The following is a 17,341-nucleotide window of genomic DNA, read 5'->3' as shown; positions in this document are numbered from 1 at the left end:
AATTTATTTTTGGCCACCCCATGTGGCATGTGGGATCCTAGTTCTCCAACCAGGGATCAAACCCACATCCCCTGCATTGGAAGCTGAAGTCTTAACCACTGGACTGCCAGGAAAGTCCCTGTTATTTTTTTAAATATCAAAAAGAATGTGTTTCATCAGTAAAATTTTTGTCTGTACACTTGAAAACTAAGAAACAAAATTTTAAATTTGTTTTAAAAATCTAAACGATACTTCCAAGGGGGTTTGAACCCATTTGTTAAAATATAAAATATAAAACCTTCCCATCATCCAAGGACTGATTGACTTAAGCTGTAAATTTACTAGTTGAATTTCAATCAAAAGTCTTTGCATCGTGGTGAATGGGACTGGAAGATGAGTATCATAATTTAATAAATGCAATCAAGAATGCACTTCTGCTTGAGTCTACCTCTTTGACAAGTATCTTTTCCAGTCATGATTCATTCCAGTCATTAACATTCACTAAAAAATATGATTTTAAAATGTACTTCATCTTTATTTTAAATAATCTTTCAATATTTCTACCCTAGAGCAAGATTTATAAGGTATGTAATAAAATATATGTGGGCTTCCTGGTGGTTCAGAGGTGAAGAATCCGCCTGCCAATCAGGAAATGTGGGTTTAATCCCTGCATTGGGAAGAGCCCCTGGAGAAGGAAATGGCTACTCACTCTTTTCTTGCCTGGGAAATCCTATGGACAGAGGAGCCTGGCGGTCTACATTCCATGGGTTGCAAAAGAGTTGGACACAACTTAGGATCTAAACAACAATGATAAATTACATGTAAATAATTGCTTAAAAATATTACATAGATTAAGGAAGCAGGGGAAGAAAAATGTTTGGTGACCACTGATCTTTCACTACAGAGGAAGTGTACACAACTGGACCATTGTTTTTGCATGTAGTATAAGAAGGGAATAAAAAAGGTCAGTAGCAATGTGAACTGTGTTGCCTGATTTCTGGCAGAACACCTGTCTGTGGGGGTTCTGGCTTATGGGTTGGTACAGATGGGGTGCAAGTCTTTCTTTTATATACCAACTTGTATCTGGTATAATTCAGGTTATTAGTTTCTTTTTTCTCTTGCTATTTGCAAACAGTGATGAGTGCTGAGGTCACTCAGCTCCCTCTTTATGGATGTGTATGGGTAAATACACATATACATGTATTTCACCCCAGAACAATCAAGGGGGTGTGGAAGGGAGAGACCACAAGCAAACACCACCGCCTGCAGGGTATTTTACAATAGCATTCACCCAGGCGCAAAGACAAAGTTCACTTAAAAAGCTTCCTTTTGGTCTTAATTATTTTTAATCATAACGCTTGGGACCTTCTGACTAATGTCATGTTACTTGGAAAGATTTAGAAACTGTGATTCTATGAGAGAGGTTATGAAAATAGAACTGTCCTTGAAAGGATTTTCCATCGAGTTCAAAAACACTTTACCCAGACTGGTAATAAGATGCTCAAACAATCGGGGCGGCAAGACCAGAAGGGTCTCCTCAGTGGGTCTAAGAAGTGAGGAGGGCCTTCGAAACGGGGAAAAAACTGTTAAGAGAGCTCCTGGCACCCAGGCAGGAGGCCGCGACAAATGTTTGAAAAATGAGAAATGAGGTGGAGGTGAAGTGAGCAGTGGCGGGGGGCGGGGAGGGGAGCAGAGGTGACGACCGTGCACGCAAAAACTGGTCCACGTGAGGAGGGGGCCTAGGAGCGCCGGGCACCGCAGCAGGGTGGCAAGGGAGGTAAAACACAAAGGTCAGGTCTTGAGAACTCAGGGCAGCAGAAAGGGGAAAAGCACCCAAGGGAAAGCAGCGAGTAGGTGGCCGCAGTGGTGACGGCGGCGGGGACTGCGCGCTGTGATTTTCGGGGTCCGGGCCGGGGTCGCCGGCGAGCTAGGCCGGGAAAAGCCGGGGATCCGGCTAAGCCCGGGATCGGTTAGGCCGCACCAAGGGCAGGGCCGGCGACTGTGGGGCCGCGGAGGGGACCGGCCGAGGGCCAGCGGCGAGGGGTCGCGGCGGCGCAGGGCGCGCAGGGAGACCCGGAGAGGGGCCGGCGGGGCAGGAGCCGCGGCCGCAGCACCCGAAGAAGGGAAGGGAGGTCGGCTTCCCACCCCCGCCCCCTGCCGCGGCGTGAGTGGGGGGGAAAGGCCGGCGGGCCGCGCTGGGAGGAGGGGCAGGCTGCGGCCCCGCCCCCGCCGGAGCGAGGGAAGGAGAAAGGCTCGCGGGGAAGGCGGAGGGAGGGCAGCTCGGGGAGGGGGCGGCCGGCCGGGCCTGCGCCCGAGCGAGCGGCGAGCCGGGGCGGGGGAAGGGGCCCGGAAGGAGGCGAGCGCGGCCGCGACGCCGGGAGCCGGACGCCCGCCGGTGCCGGCCTGCCGCCGCCGCCTTTCCTGCCTGCGCCCGAGCGCGGAGTCTCGCGGCTGCCGAGGCCGGAGTGCGGCGGTCGGGCGTGGGGCGAGCGGGCAAGCGGGGCCGGGAGCCGGAGGCCGCCGGCGGTCCTGCGCCAGGCGCGGTGGGCTCTTGCCTGCGAGGTTAGGCGAGGGGCGGAAAGGGAGGAAAAAGAGAGGCCGAGCGAGAGAAGCCAGGCGATCGGATTGTCCAGGAGGCTGGTGTGGAGGAATATCCCACCCCGAACTCAAATCCACAATAATAATCCAAACTATTAATAATAAGGGGCAGTTTTCCTGGCCAGGCGAGAGGGAGAGCAGGGGAGAAACGGGAAGAAGCGAAAGCTCTGTTTCATGGAGGCTGAGGCAAGAGAAAATTTCGGAGCCTGGATGTGGAGGAGCAGAACTAACTCAGGAAATTGTCTTTGAGAAAAAGGCCGAACCTAGGCTGGGAATCAGGCTAGGGTAGGTGGAGAAACCTGCAAGTTTAAAGGAAAAAAAAGAAGAGAATATTTTCAGAGATTTTTTTTCTGGTTTGTGGTATTGCTACCATTTTAAAGGTAAAAAGCATTGCATTCAGGTGTTCTTTTTTTTTTTTTTGGTGCAATTGGCTCATTTAAAAATTTCAGAACCTTTTCATCTAAAAGCTTTGTTTTTTTAAGGAAATTTATAATTTTGATTTCCCAGGGTTGCACTGGACTTGTAAGGAGTGCTGTTGTGTACATACTATTGTATGGTTTTATTTATTTTTTACTGTGCAAATCAGCTGGAAGATTTTTTTCCAGGTGTCAGTTTGGATTTTTTCATCTTTTTTTTTTTTTTTTTTTGGTCCCTCAGTATATCTGTTGTCGTTTTAGGCATTGGAGACCAGAGAATTATTTTTTTCCCCTTTGGAGCTTGAGGCTTTTGCCAACGTAAGGACAGCTGGGAAAACTGGATTAAAAGGATGTTTTTAATCTATATTTTGCAGTTAAGATTGATATTTTGAAGGCACATTCTTTCTGTGATTTTTTTTTTTTTTTAAAGCCCACAGCGCTATTCTTGAAGAGATTTGTGGTTGGGTTTTTGGTTTTTAAGAAAGTCATAGTTTTTCTCTTTTTCTTTTTTTTTTTTGTTTTTAAGAGAGGGGAGGGGAAAGGGGGGCTAAGAAAGGAGACCATGTTAACTGGTAGAAGTAGAATGGAGCTTCAGTCACCCGGGTCCTGAGAGCTGGAGGAAAAAGGATTGTCTTCAAGTTGGGAGGCCCTCCTCTCACCTTTTTAAAAATTGCAAGCGATTCAATCCTGATCAAGACATCACAACTACAGGATTCTGAAACCGTGGAGACACCGAGAAACCATGAGTGTAAGGTTACCCCAGAGTATAGACAGGTAAGTTTGCTAATAATGTGGTTTTTCAACACTTACTTAAGGAATGACTGGGAAAGAAGGTGTTGCATTTTGATAAAAGATTGCAAAATAAGGGTCTGGGTGGGCTGTGGGTATTGGTGGGGTCCCTGGGGACTGTCTGGACATGTATGTTTATATTCCCTCTGTGTGTGTCCATGTTCAAAACATAATCTCTTTAATCAGTGTTTTTTAAATGCAAGCAGCAGACAGTGACGCAAGGAGTGGGGAAAGAGGGGGAAACGCTTTCTAGCCGCCTTTGACTTTTGCCAGGCCAGAGGCTGAATTTGAGTCCCTAACTTGCCAGCTTAGGGGTGGGAGGCGGGCACAAGCCTGGTCACGTGAGACCCCTAGGGTGATTGGGACTGGCTTTAGGTGTTGGAGCTGTGGGGGGAAGGGCCCTGGCAGGGGCGTGGGCCTCCACCGACTGGTTGTTGTGGAATGGTGGGGCTTGGTGATGGGGTGGATCCCATTTCTAGAATGAGGAGGATGTTCTTGGCCTGAATGATGGGACAGAAACATACTTTGCCACCCATACAGGTCTAGATTTTACCAGTGGCTGATAATGGCCCGCAGAATGGCATAGGTCAACCCTAGAAATTCTTCTTCTCCAAGCTTTGGGTTTAAATTAAAATCGGCCAACCAGCTAATGCTCTAGGTTTAATCTGCCAAGCCATTTTAATAAGCTTGACTCTGCAAAATGGGCCTTCCCTCTGCCTAGAGCCGGAAGGATTTGTTTTGGGCTCTTAGGCCTGATATGCAGAGGCACTGGCTGTTAGAGTCTGAGCACAGGATGTCCCACACCGCCCCCCCCACCACCCCCGTGTTTGCCCAGCCTCCTCATCAGTACACTCCATTTTAACAACTTGGAAAGGTATCTGCCTTTTCCTTTCCTCCCCTTCTCTTCAACCCTTAGAGAACCTAGAGGGAGGGTAGTTTTGTGGGTGCTGCACTCATCCTAACTGGATGGATGGGTGGTTGGAGGACTGAACAAGCAAATGAAAGAACTGGGCCTGGGGGGTGGGGTGGGAATTACTGGAGAGATAGGGAAGAATCTTTGCAAAGGAGCAATGAGTTGTTTTCTCCCTGTCCGGTTAACCTTTGATTATCCATGCTGATAATTTCTTTTTGGCAGTGGAATGTGGCCTGAAATGCATATAATCTCTCTCTCTCCCAAACACTAATCTCTGTATTGCCTCTGAGCCCCGTTTAGATTAGTTCAGCAGTCCCTAGACGGGGACCTGACTTGGCAGTGGAGAGAAGGCAGACAACCACAAAGGACAGATAGTGTACGTGACTGCTTAAACCTCCATCTCTTCCCCTTTTTGTGGCTTCTATTTAGTTTGACTCTTGTCGAGGCAGGGAGTTGAAATGGTTACATGACTGCCCTTCTCTTTTACCCTCTTGGAATTTGAGAATTAACATACTTGCCTTTTTGAGATTGGGGATGAACTGTTCCTTTGAATTCAGAGTTGTGAGAAGGTAGAAACCCAGGTGTTGAGGGTGAAAGACAGAGTTAATGAAGGTTCCTGGGCTGGAGTGAGATGCTCCTCTGGGAGTTTGGACACCCTCATAATCTTCTCAGGGTGTGTATAGCATGGTTTTTCTGAGTGCTTTCATAGGAATGTATCTGTTTGAACCTCCCAGTATTTCCGTGAGGTAGACAAGACAGAGGTTTTCATTCCCGTTTTACAGAAGAGGTGATTGAGGCTCAGAGAGGATACCTGGCTAGCCCAATGCCATCTTCCCTGACTAGTGGCAGAAGCTGGACTCAGATGCAAGTCTTCTAAACTGGAGGCTGTTACTGTTATCCCACCCTAAGTATTGGGTTGGCCAAAAAGGTCATTCCAGTTTTTCCTTATAGTCTTATAAACCCAAAAGAACTTTTTGGCCAGCCCGAGATTTGTCTACTAGTCCTGTGGAATGGGAGCGGGGCAGTTTTATTCTTTCTGGCAGTAGAGTATGATGCTTTTTGGCACCCCCTTGCACTTGGGATAGTGCAGCTTTGCAGGTTGAGAGCATTCTTCACTTCCACTCCCACCCCAGTTCTGGGGCTTGAGTCCCCTTAAAGGTATTTCCAGCTGCATTGGATCTTTACCCCTTAGCAGTAGGTTTGTTCTGTTGGATCTTTTGACATCTCAGATTCGATACCCCTGTGGATTTTAAATATTTCACAGTGTTGCACGATTTTATACTGTACTGGAAGGATTGAGTGGAAGGATTTCAGACTGTTGAGGCAGGGACTCTCTCTTAGTTTATTGATTTGCTGTGTAGGGAGCCTAGTGTAAGGTACTGTACTCCAACAGTTTCAGAAAATTTAAATGTGCAGTTCTTGTTTACAAAGAGCATGCAGTCTAACTTGAGAAACTAGGAAAGGTATGAGAGATAAAAAAGCAACACTCTCCTATAAACTCTAAAGGCAGAAATTAGGTTTTCTTTGCTCAGGTATATCCCTGCATGCCTGGCTAAGTGCCTTCCACTGGATGAATGCTCACTAAATACTTGACATGAACGAATGTTGCAGTGAATGAATATGTCAGCACGTATACGTTCATCCATTTCAGATTTTTCGAGATTCATGTGTTAATTTCAAATGCAGTCAAAATAAGGTCAATTAGAGAAGGCTTCCGTGATGTATTTTCTAGGACATAAGCAACCTGATGGAGGACCATGTCTATGAAGAGAGATTGTGGCTCAAGGAATAGAAGGCGGTGGCGAGACTTTAATCCCCTTTTGGGGAGTGACTCCTGGTCCAAAGAAACATGAAATATTCACAGCTAATCTTGATCTTGCAGTGTTAATCAGTTGTTACTGAGAGATGGGCTGAATCGTAGCTCTTCATGTCCCTTTCAGTTTTTGCCCATGGACAATTTATTGCCCATTAGTGTGTTCTTCTCAAAAGTTTCTAAAAATGTGTTTGATATTGCAAGCGGAGATAATAATGGTGAATTATTTTTATCGGAATGATAATGAGTTTTGCTATGCCATGTATATCCATTTTCCTAGTTCTCCATGGCAAACGTTTTTGAGATGGCCAGATGGGTTAGGAGTTTGCCTCCATAAAACAGCTTTTCTCTGTGCAGAGACGGTTAGCTCATGTGAGGACTAGAGCAGATGGAGAAGTGCTAGATTTAAGCCGAGTTCCTGGTTTGAGCCCTGGCATTCCCCTTAACTGTGTGACCTTGGGCAAGTCACATGCCTCCTTTGGTTTCCTCATATGTAAGGCAATAGCTCGTTTATATGAAATGCTTTCCAGTCACAAACATTTTCACATAGCTTGTCATTTGAGGATTATAATATTTATTGCATCTTTCTCATGGTGCTGTTGAAAGGAGCAGATCAAATCAGGTAATATTTCACATTGCTTTCTAAACTGTAAAGCTCTAGAAAATTTAGATGGTAAACTCAGGGATTTGATTTAGCTTTGGGCACGACTTTCTGAACTGGCCCCAAACAAATTAAGAGTGACCGAAAGGTCTTTCCATTGTTTTGAAGAATTTAACCGTAGCGAACAGGCTTTTTTGTTGCAGAAGTACATGAGGTTAGAAAGAAGGCATACTTTTCCAATGGTCAGGGTTGGGTGATGATAGTAGAATATGAGAAGGGGAAGATATTGAATCTCGTTCCCAGGAATTTTGATGAATGGGAGAGGCTTGAGCTACCTTGGCTTCCTTAGATGGGGATAGAAAGGGTTTGTTTTATGATCTCTGGCTGCTCCTTGTTTTAGAAGCATATGACTTTCCTAATTCAGAATAAACCGAGACCCAAGCAACTGTTCCTTATCAGGGATCTGAGATTGAATGTAACTTTTCCCCAGCATGTAGCCTTTTTTTTTTTCCAGAGGAGGCAAAATCTGGAGTGAGGTGTATGAAGGAGGAGGGGGAAGGAGGTGGAGGAGGGAGGAAAGAAGCTTCAGGCTGAGGAATGTTTGTAGAGAAGAAAAGCTGGTGGCCTAAGCTGAGGAGGAGGTGGGGGAAAACCCTTCCCACCTCAGGCTGCCCGCTCCCACTTCAGGTTCTTGTTGAGCCCTGTAAACAAGACATACAGCTGAGTTCTACCTAATTTAGATGCTGGCCTCCCAGAACAATAGCTTCCCTGGTGGCTCAGACGGTAAAACGCGGGAGACCCGGGTTTGATCCCTGGGTCGGGAAGATCCCCAGGAGAAGGCAATGGCAACCCACTCCAGTACTCTTGCCTGGAAAATCCCATGGACAGAGGAGCCTGGTAGGCTGCAGTCCATGGGGTTGCAAAGAGTCAGACACGACTGAGTGACTTCACTCCCAGAACAATGACAGGGATCCAGAGCTCCAAATAATAAGTCCCCTGAAATGCTGAGTCTTCTCCAAAATGTACCCTGGTGCTCTCCAGGCGTGAGATTAGAGATGGCAATGGATTTGCACATGAAACATTTGGTGATTAATCACCATTATGAACAGGAGCAGTCTAAGCTTACCTTCACATACTCAGAAACATTTCTGAAAGAGCACCCTTTGATGAACAAATTCATTTAGTTTTTTTTTTTTTTTTTTTAATAGTCAAAGTACTGTCAGAGTCCCTTTCCGTGTATTTAGGAGAGTAGACCAAAAAATGTGAAGAGTTTAATGACAATGAGTTCATCAGAAATAAAAATGATTCTGTGAAGGTCACATGGCTAGTCCCCAAATTGGTGCAAAGACAAAGGAGTTCTGGAAGCTTGTAACCTCCATGGAATAGAGTTCAGAAACTTTTGGATAGTGTCCCTTACTGCTTTAAAGGTCTGGGCCTCCGCTGTATGTGAAAGGGCTTTGTTAACACTGAAGTTCCATGAAACCTAAGAGGACTGGTTTTAATCTATACTGGCTGAGTCTGCTTCACATCTTCATAGTGGCACTACCTTTAAAAACCCATTTTATTGCGTTATTATTTTTAAAACTTAATTTCAAGATTTATCCTGTGGCTTGGAAACCTGTTTCACCGTGGGCTGTGCATTGTACTTTTCTCAGTCGCAGTCCTTGGGAAAAGACTCAAGTGCAGACCTGCTTGTAGCCTCCAAGGTCACTCCTTTGCCCCATGGAGGGAAGCGGGACTGCAGAAAGTTGCAGGTTCCAGTTTGAAGAGAAATAAGTATTCATTACTTTATGAAAAGTTGTGTTAGATCTCTTGCGAAAGGAGACGTGGAGTTCCGAGGGAAGACCCCACACCCCCCCCAGCATCTGAGTAAATAGATGAGTAAATTAGGGTAGCCAGCCTCTCCGACTTGATTCGGTCTAGCTGTTAGGTTCTTTGAGCCTCTGAAAACATTAATGCCTGTGCCCTTTCTTTCAGTGAGCCAGGACTTTTTTTCAGGAACCCTATCTGCCTTCCTGAAAACCAGTGAAAAATGAAAGTTTGGAAAAAAAAAAACAAAACAGAGAACAGAGTGGTCTGATGAAATGGGAGGGGAAATGGAAGAAGTACAGTGATGTAGAAGTGTAAGGAGGGGCCAGAAAATCTGTGGCCCCCAATAAATTTGGGAGTCAGATTTGGAAGACATTTTCAAGGCCTGGAAAAACAGCTGCATTTGTGGCCCTAGAGCAAATGAACAGAGTTGAGGGGAAAATCACAGAAGTCTTAAGTCTTAAGGGATCCTCTTCTTCACTCTTGACTCCAAATAGGCTATCTCTTGAGGTGGTTCAGAAGGTTGAGGGGCTCCCATTTTCACTGATCCCCTGTGGTTCCATGAGTTGAACACTTGACCATTCTTTTGATTACCAAATTTTCCTTCAGTACATTTTATTTTCTGGCTGAGCTGCATGGCTTGTAGGATATTAGCTCCCCGACCAGGGGTTGAACCCAGCCCTGACAGTAAAAGCGCCAAGTCCTAACCACTGGACCGCTAGGGAATTTCCTCCTTTGCTATAATATAAGCCCACCTTCCTGCCTTTTACTTCTGATTTCAGCACAGGCCCTAAAGTCCCTTGTATCCCTCTGTCATCTTTAATGACTTCTTAAAGATCCTCCTCTTTCTAAAGGATAGCAAACGAAGCTGTGGCTGTGTGAGAAAGGAGCTTCAAGAAGGGCAGAGTGAATGGCTTCATTCAACCTTGATTTTCAGCACTTTCTCCTCCAGTATTTAAAGCTGCCATAAAATGGTGCAATGAGATCTGTAGTCACCAGTCGTGGCCTGGCATCAAATCACGGAGGAAACAGGACCAGTCTGACAGCCTTCCAGATGCTGACCTGTGATCAGAGGCACTTAGAGGCAGTCAGTTGGATGGCAGACAGTTATCAAATAGCTCCATGCTCAGCTCAGTGCTTAGTGTTCTGGGAGATAATTTGCAAGAATGTGGAGCTTACATTCTTGTTGGGAAATGGAGTTAATGAAGCAACATGAAACAATAAAAAGATAGCACATCGTTGCTGACTGTTGATGTATACCGAAAAGGGACATTTAGAGACAAGGAAGAAGTTGGTGCTGATGAGAACAGCCAGGGGAGGGTTAGTTAGCTATTATTTAAGTCAAAGGAAGAGAGGAGGCCGTTTCAGACAAAGGGAACAGCAAAAGCAAAGTTCTGGTGTAGAATCAAGCATGAAGGTGGCCTCAGGATGGTAAAAGTGTTGGTCCTTGTAGAGCAGAGAGAAATCAGGTTTGTGTAATATATGGTGATAAAAAGAATGTTTAAAGAGAGAATTCTGATATTATGTAAATGAGAAGACAGCAAAAGATAATGTGAGAGCAAAGAAGAAGGGCAGGATTTGAAAGACATTTTGGAAGGAAAACCAGCAAGGTATGGTTGTTAAGGCTGAATCAGATTTGGTTCCGAAGTTTGGGAGACTGGCTCAGTAGAAGGGTAGTGCTATTGCTCAAGAGAATAAGACCATCATTATAAGTCATTCCACCTCCCATGCTGCTGCTGCTGCTGCTAAGTCGCTTCAGTCGTGTCCGACTCTGTGCGACCCCATAGACGGCAGCCCACCAGGCTCCGCCGTCCCTGGGATTCTCCAGGCAAGAACACTGGAGTGGGTTGCCATTTCCTTCTCCAATGCAGGAAAGTAAAAAGTGAAAGTGAAGTCGCTCAGTCATGTCTGACCCTCAGTGACCCCATGGACTGCAGCCTTCCAGGCTCCTCCTTCCATGGGATTTTCCAGGCAAGAGTACTGGAGTGGGGTGCCATTGCCACCTCCCAGCAATTCACTGAACACAGCATATCAAATGATACTTATCTTGCTAAGGCCTTTAGGTTAGGCTGTTTCCACCAAATAGTATTATTTATTTATTTACCAAATAGTTTTAAGAGTTTCTTCTAAAGGAAGGGAGAGAAGGGAGTGAGTTCTTTGAGATTCCCTTAGGAAATGGGTCATGATTTGAGAAGATTAACATGTATTTGAAATCCTGATTAATTAATCATACCCCACTCACAGCAGACAGTAACAAGACCTACAATTAGAGAGATGCGGGCTGAATTGAAGAAAGCATGGATCCTAAATTGCGGAGTTTGGGCTGGAAAGGAAAGACACTGAACAAAAGTTTCCAGCACACACACACACACGCACGCACGCGCACACACACACACACGCACACACACACACACGCGCGCACACACACACGATCTCCTTGGGACAGAACTCCAGGGCTCAAGGGCTGTCTCTGCAGAAACCGCCCTAGTAGCATGATTATAGAGAGGACGGGACTTGAAGCTAGAAGGGCTTTGTGTGAGCCCCAGCTCAGCCGCTAACTGGCTGTGAGATCAGGACAATTTGTGTAAAAGCGTTTGGTGAATTCTATAGTGCCAAACATATGGTTAGTGTTGCTGAGGCATTTGGTTTGGCAAGGAACCCAGATTGGTCTGAACTCTGCTCATTTGCCACCGGAAGACCTGTGCTTAGGTGCTGAGACCTCTGCTGATTCTAAACAGGACTGACAGGCATGGCTCTGGAAACATACAGAACACACACAGGACGTACTAGTTAAAACTCAGATGCAGAAGGTTCTGTCCCAAGGAGATCCTTTTTTTGTGTGTGCTGGAAACTTTTGTTCAGTGTCTTTCCTTTCCAGCCCAAACTCCGCAACTTAGGATCCATGCTTTCTTCAATTCAGCCCGCATCTCACTAATTGTAGGTCTTGTTACTCTCCCCTACGATCCTGCTTCAGGTAGGCCAGCCTGTTTCCTAGACTGCATCACTCTTTGCACATCGTTATATGCATCTTATCTTTCTCTTCCCAGCTCTCCTTAATCTTAGTTTCTTCAAGGAGGCCTTTTCTGGTTAGTATCATCAAACTCTATAGTACAATTATATTATTCAACATTCCTTTTGCACATCCATATAGCAAGTCAACCTTTCCTGCCTTTTTTTTTAAAAGTTATTTATTTTTGGCTGCGCTTGGCCTTCGTTGCTGCGCATGGGCCTTCCCTGCGGGGGCCGCTCTCTAGTTGCTGAGCTCCGGCTTCTCTTTGCAGTGGCTTCTCTTGTTGCAAAGCACCTGCTCTAGGCCATACAGGCTCAGTAGTTGCGGTGCCCGGGCTTAGTTGCCCCATGGCATGTGGAACCTTCGCGGAGCAGGGGCAGAACCTGGGCCCCCTGCCTTGGCAAGTGGGTTCCTAAACCTTGTGCCACCAGGAAAGTCCCTCTTAAACACCTTTCATATGTTGATATAAAATACTTCATGTCAGGTTCTAGCAGAATCACTAGCACGTGGTCTACTGTTACCAATAAATATTGGGTGCTTTTCCATTCTCTGCATGCTTTGTGTTGGGTATTGTGTCCTATCCTGTTTCTTGGGGTTCAGAAGTAATGTCTCTTCATTTTTTCATTTTTCTAGATGGTCTTCTAGTGCCCAGTAGAGCTCTCTTTATGAGTTGTGTTCCTCCCTGCAGTTACCTGACTTGAACTGTAGCTCATTCTTGACATTTCCAGCTCCTTCCATGCCTACTCAAGGGATTTCAAGAAAGCAGTACTAAACACGGCTTCCCAGGTGGCTCAGTGGTCAAAAAAAAAAAAAAAATTAGTCTGCCAATGCAGGAGACACAGGAGACTCGGGTTGGATTTCTGGGTCCAGAAGATCCCCTAAAAAAGGAAATGGCAACCCATTCCAGTATTCTTGCCTGGAGAATCCCATGGGTAGGGGAGCCTGGCGGGCTACAGTCCATGGGATCTTGAAGAGTTGGACATGACTGAGCGGCCAGCACACACTCAACTGGAAACATCGCTGCTAGGCCTGGAGACCGAGAATTCCATGTTCTTATTGGGCGCGAGGTCCTGGGCATTTGGTATTTCTTTTAGGGCCAGAGCAGCCTTGAGGTTGTTTGCCTCTAGCTTCTCCCAGCTCTCAGGGGATTTCCCTACTGGCCGCCTGATTTGCTGTTCCCTGCAGGGGTCTGACGGCACTGGCCTGCCCTGCCATTGTCCTGCCTGCCCCAGGCTGGCCCCATTCATTTCCCAGAGCACAGCCCTCAGAAGCTTTCCTCCAAGAGACTGCTGCTGCAGAGAAAGGCCACTGTTGTTCTGGGGGGAGGTGGCTGGAGAGAGTGTAGTGAATAGCTTTGTGAATGGGACCTTGTATGAGGCTAGAACCACAGACCCTTTTCTCCTCAGAGCCCTAGGGATGGGGGCAAAAAGCCACTAGGACTTCAGTGTGTTCACAGAAACAGGGTCTGAGGTTTAGGAATACTCGTGCTATCCCTCAAATAGTGGCATTGGTCCATTTAAGAAGTCTGCACTGGCTGGTGCCCCTCAAGGCACTAGGATTCAATATGCGTAAGTTGCTTACCCTGCCCTCTGGGGAGGCATGAGGGAACCGGAGCTGTATGATACCACCCTGAACTCTTGGGTGATACCAGTTGAGGCACGTGGGAGACCATCAAGAAGCTATGCTGGAGGAAGTGACCTTTAATTGAGGCCTGAAAATGAGAGCCAGGCTTGAGTGAGGGAAAGTCTAGGCAGAGGGAACAGTGTGTACTGAAGACAGAAGGCAAGCAAGGGCCTGGAGTGGCAGGAGCTGAAAAGAGCTGTGGTCTAAAGAGAGGCGGTGGGCGGGCGGTCTTAGTCATTCATTCGTGTCCGCCTCTTTGCAACCTCATGGGCAGTAGCCCACCAGGCTCCTCTGCCCATGGGATTCTCCAAGCAAGAATACTGGAGTGGGTTGTCATTTCCTCTTCCCAAACCAGAGATCGAACCCAGATCTCCTGCATTACAGGTGGATTCTTTCCTGCTGAGCCACCAGGGAGGCACTGAGACTTTAGAACAATTAATTAGATGAAACAGGAGAGTAGGCAGGGAGCTAGGGCTTGGGAACCATGTAATCTTCCTTGTTAGGGGTTTGCACTTTATCCAGAGGACAGTGCAGGACCATGGCAAGACAAGTAGAGAGTGACATGGTCAGATATGCTTTTAAAAAACAACAAGATCACCCCAACTGCAATGTGGATCTTCACATTGAAAGAATGAAAGAACAGAGAGGGAAGACAAATTAGGAGCCCTCTGCAGTAATGTGGGCAGGAGGTGAGGGTAGCATCTACTAGGGAAGTGACAGTGGAGATGGAGAAAAATGAAGACTAAGTGGTTGGTTTTGTGAAGGAGAGTTGAGGCACAGATGGCAATCTTATTCTTGGGCTGCTGGGTGTACTGAGTAGGGTCTTAGTGGCAGCATGCAGTATCTTTGGCCCAGGGACTCTTGAGTTGTAGCCTGCAGGCTTAGTTGCCTCAAGGCACATGGGATCTTAGTTCTGAGACCGAGGAAACCAGGGGTGGAGCCTGCATCCCCTGCATTGGACGGTAGGTTCTTAACCACTGATCCACAAGGAAAAGTCCCTCGGTGGTACTCTTCAGTGAAAAGGGGAACTCAAGAGGAAGAGTATGATTGAGGAAAGGAGTCCCTTTTGGGCATGATGATGAGTTTGAAGTGCCTGGGGGTGATCACAGGGAAGGTGTTAAGCAGGCCAGCGGCTGGTTACACAGGCCTGGAGGTCAGGAAGGTGTGCGGGGCTGTGGTCATCAGTATCTGGACAGAATAGTGGAAGTGGGAGGTTGTCCAGGGACAGGGTGTAGAGTGAGAGGAGAGCCTTGGACAGAACCTTGAGGGGCACTGCTTCAAAAGGGAGGCAGAGGAAGAGGATCCCCCACAGGAGACTGGTGGGGAGTGGCAGCAGAACAGCAGCCAGGGCAGTGTGGAATCTCAGAAATGGTGGGGGGGGGGAGTGCGGAGTGGCCAACGGCAGCAAGTGCTCCCAGGGGCAAAGGGTGGAGAGGATAGAGAAGTGTCTGGATTTAGTAACTAGGAGGCGCTTCATGGCCTTGGGAATGGGGGAGGAGCCAGTTTGGAATGAGTTTAAGAGGGAAGAGGAGGTGAGGAAAGGGAGATATAGTCTGGTCAGTTCCTGTATGAAATTTAGTCAGAAAGAAGAGGAAAAAATGTAGCCCATTAGTCTCCATTAACAGGCCTTTGAGTTCCTTTTTTCAGTCAGAGTTTGGTGTGCATCTAGAGTCAGGAGGGGAGAGGCAGGAGGGGAGATGTGTGACGGGATTAAAGGAAAGATTAGAGTCAAGAGAAGAAGTCAGTTTTTAAAGTAGGAGAGAACACAACTGATAGAGAAGGATGGAGGTTTTAGGGCCAAGATAAGAGTGCCATAATGATGGCGCTCCGTTGTATTTCTGCCCTATGATGTGGAGTTTGTAAAGTGTTCTTGGTCTGTTATCTTTTTGAGATAGTCTAGGCAAGTATTTGCATTCCCATATTATAGGTGGGGAAACAAGCACAGGGAGGCTTTAATGACTTGTCTAAGTCTGTAAACTAGTAAGTAATGGAGTTGGGATTAAAAAAAAAAAAAAAAATCTGTGCTTACAGAGCCCTAGCCTCGTGCTGTTTCCATTTTCCTGTCCCCCTGACCAAGCTCACGGTAAAAAATGTGGGCATCTTTGAGGGAGCCAGACATCAGGTTTGCTTGACACAGATAAAGGGTGCCCTCCAGGAAGATAGATTGGTTGATCAGGAACCAGTCTCCTGAGTGTGTGATCTCTTCCCGGTAAGCTTTCTTGTCCATGGCTCCCTGGTAGGACTTGAGGTTTGCATTCGCTATTCAAGAGGAAGAAAACTTCCCTCCTTCTCTGCCTCCGGGTTGGTTAATGATGGGGAAAAAATGGCACTTAGGGGCCAGGTAAGTTCAGTGACATTGGGAAGAATAAAATCTCAGAAGTGACTCAGCATTCTTTCACTAAGCAATGTGGCACCTTCAGGCTACTCAAGGATCTTATCTGTGTGCACCCTGTGGTACTGTGTAGTGAATGGATGCTCAGTGAAGTTTCACTAAATGGATAGATGTGTGTGTGTGTGTCTGTGTGCGTGTGTACACAGTCCAGTCTGACTTCTTTGTGATCCCATGGACTGCAGTCCATTGCTCCTCTGTCAGAGATTTTCAGGCAGGAATCCTGGAGCAGGTTGCCATTTCCTTCTCCATGGCATCTTCACAACCCAGGGACTGAACCCGAGTCTCTTGTGCCTCCTGCTTTGGCAGGCAGATTAGTTACTACTACCCCACTTGCAAAGCCCCCTAAATGAATGGGTACGATTTTTTAATTAAAACCTTTATGATATATAACTCACATACCATCACTACTTTAGGATATATAGTTTAGTGGTTTTTAGTATATTCACAGAGTTATGCAAACATCTCTATTATCTCATTCCAGGAAATTTTCATCACCCCAAAAGAAACCTCATACCCCTTAGCAGTCATCCCCCTCACCACCCTGCTAGCCCTAAGCAACCAGGATCTACTTTCTGTCTCTGTAAATTTGCCTATTCTAGACATTTCCCCTACATGGAATCATATAATATGTGGCCTTTTGTGCCTGACTTCTTCCACACATGATATTTTTCCAAGTTCATCCATCTATGTTGGAGCATATATCAGTGTTTTATTCCTTTTTATGGCCAAGAAACATTCCATTGTATGGATATACTGCCTTTTGTTTATCCATTCATCAACTCGTGGGCATCTGGGCCCCTTCCACTGCTTGGTTATGATGCATGATGCTGCTGTGAACATTTGTGTACAAATTTTTGTGTGGAGGTACCTTTCCATTTTCGTTGGGTATCTACATAGGGTGGGAATTGCTGGATCATATGGAATCTCAGTGTTCAGCATTTTAAGGAACTGCCAAACTCCTTTCCGAAGTGGCTAAACCATTGTACATTCCCACCAACAAACTGAGAATCCAGTTTTCCCACATCTTCACCAGTGGTGGTTTTGCTGTCTTTTGATGATAGCCATCCTACCCAGGTGTAAAGTAGTGTCTCATTGTGATTTTGATTTGCATTTTCCTAATGACTAGTGGAGCTTCCCAGATGGTGCTAATGGTAAAGAATGCACCTGCCAACGTTCGATCCCTGGGCCGGGAAGGTCCCCTGAAGGAGGGCACGGCAGTCCACTCCAGTATTCTTGCCTGGAGAATCCCTTGGACAGAGGAACCTGGCAGGCGACAGTCCATAGGGTCACACAGAGTCAGGCATGATTGAAGCGAGTGCATATGCAATGGCTAGTGATGCTGAGCATCTTCTCATGCGCTTGTTGGCAGTTTGCATATCTTCTTAAGAGAAATGTCTG

The 17,341-nt window shown here is 46.5% G+C and overlaps 1 protein-coding gene across 10 annotated transcripts in view; it reads left to right on the top strand.

The window, feature by feature from the left end:
* Positions 1–2,225: 2,225 nt before the first annotated feature.
* Positions 2,226–17,341, top strand: part of ARHGEF11 (Rho guanine nucleotide exchange factor 11) — a 112,224-nt gene continuing 97,108 nt past the window's right edge. For all 10 annotated transcript variants that reach the window (XM_027976632.3, XM_042255782.2, XM_027976628.3 and 7 more), the window contains exon 1: positions 2,226–3,767. In XM_027976632.3, the coding sequence (XP_027832433.1) occupies positions 3,736–3,767 (32 nt within the window). In that variant the 5' untranslated portion in view covers positions 2,226–3,735. The remainder of the gene's footprint in view (positions 3,768–17,341) is intronic.

This window comes from Ovis aries, chromosome 1 (assembly GCF_016772045.2).
Source record: "Ovis aries strain OAR_USU_Benz2616 breed Rambouillet chromosome 1, ARS-UI_Ramb_v3.0, whole genome shotgun sequence".
Taxonomy (NCBI): domain Eukaryota; kingdom Metazoa; phylum Chordata; class Mammalia; order Artiodactyla; family Bovidae; genus Ovis; species Ovis aries.
The sequence above is the reverse complement of the archived record's forward strand: the minus strand, read 5'-3'. Positions and strand labels throughout refer to the sequence as shown.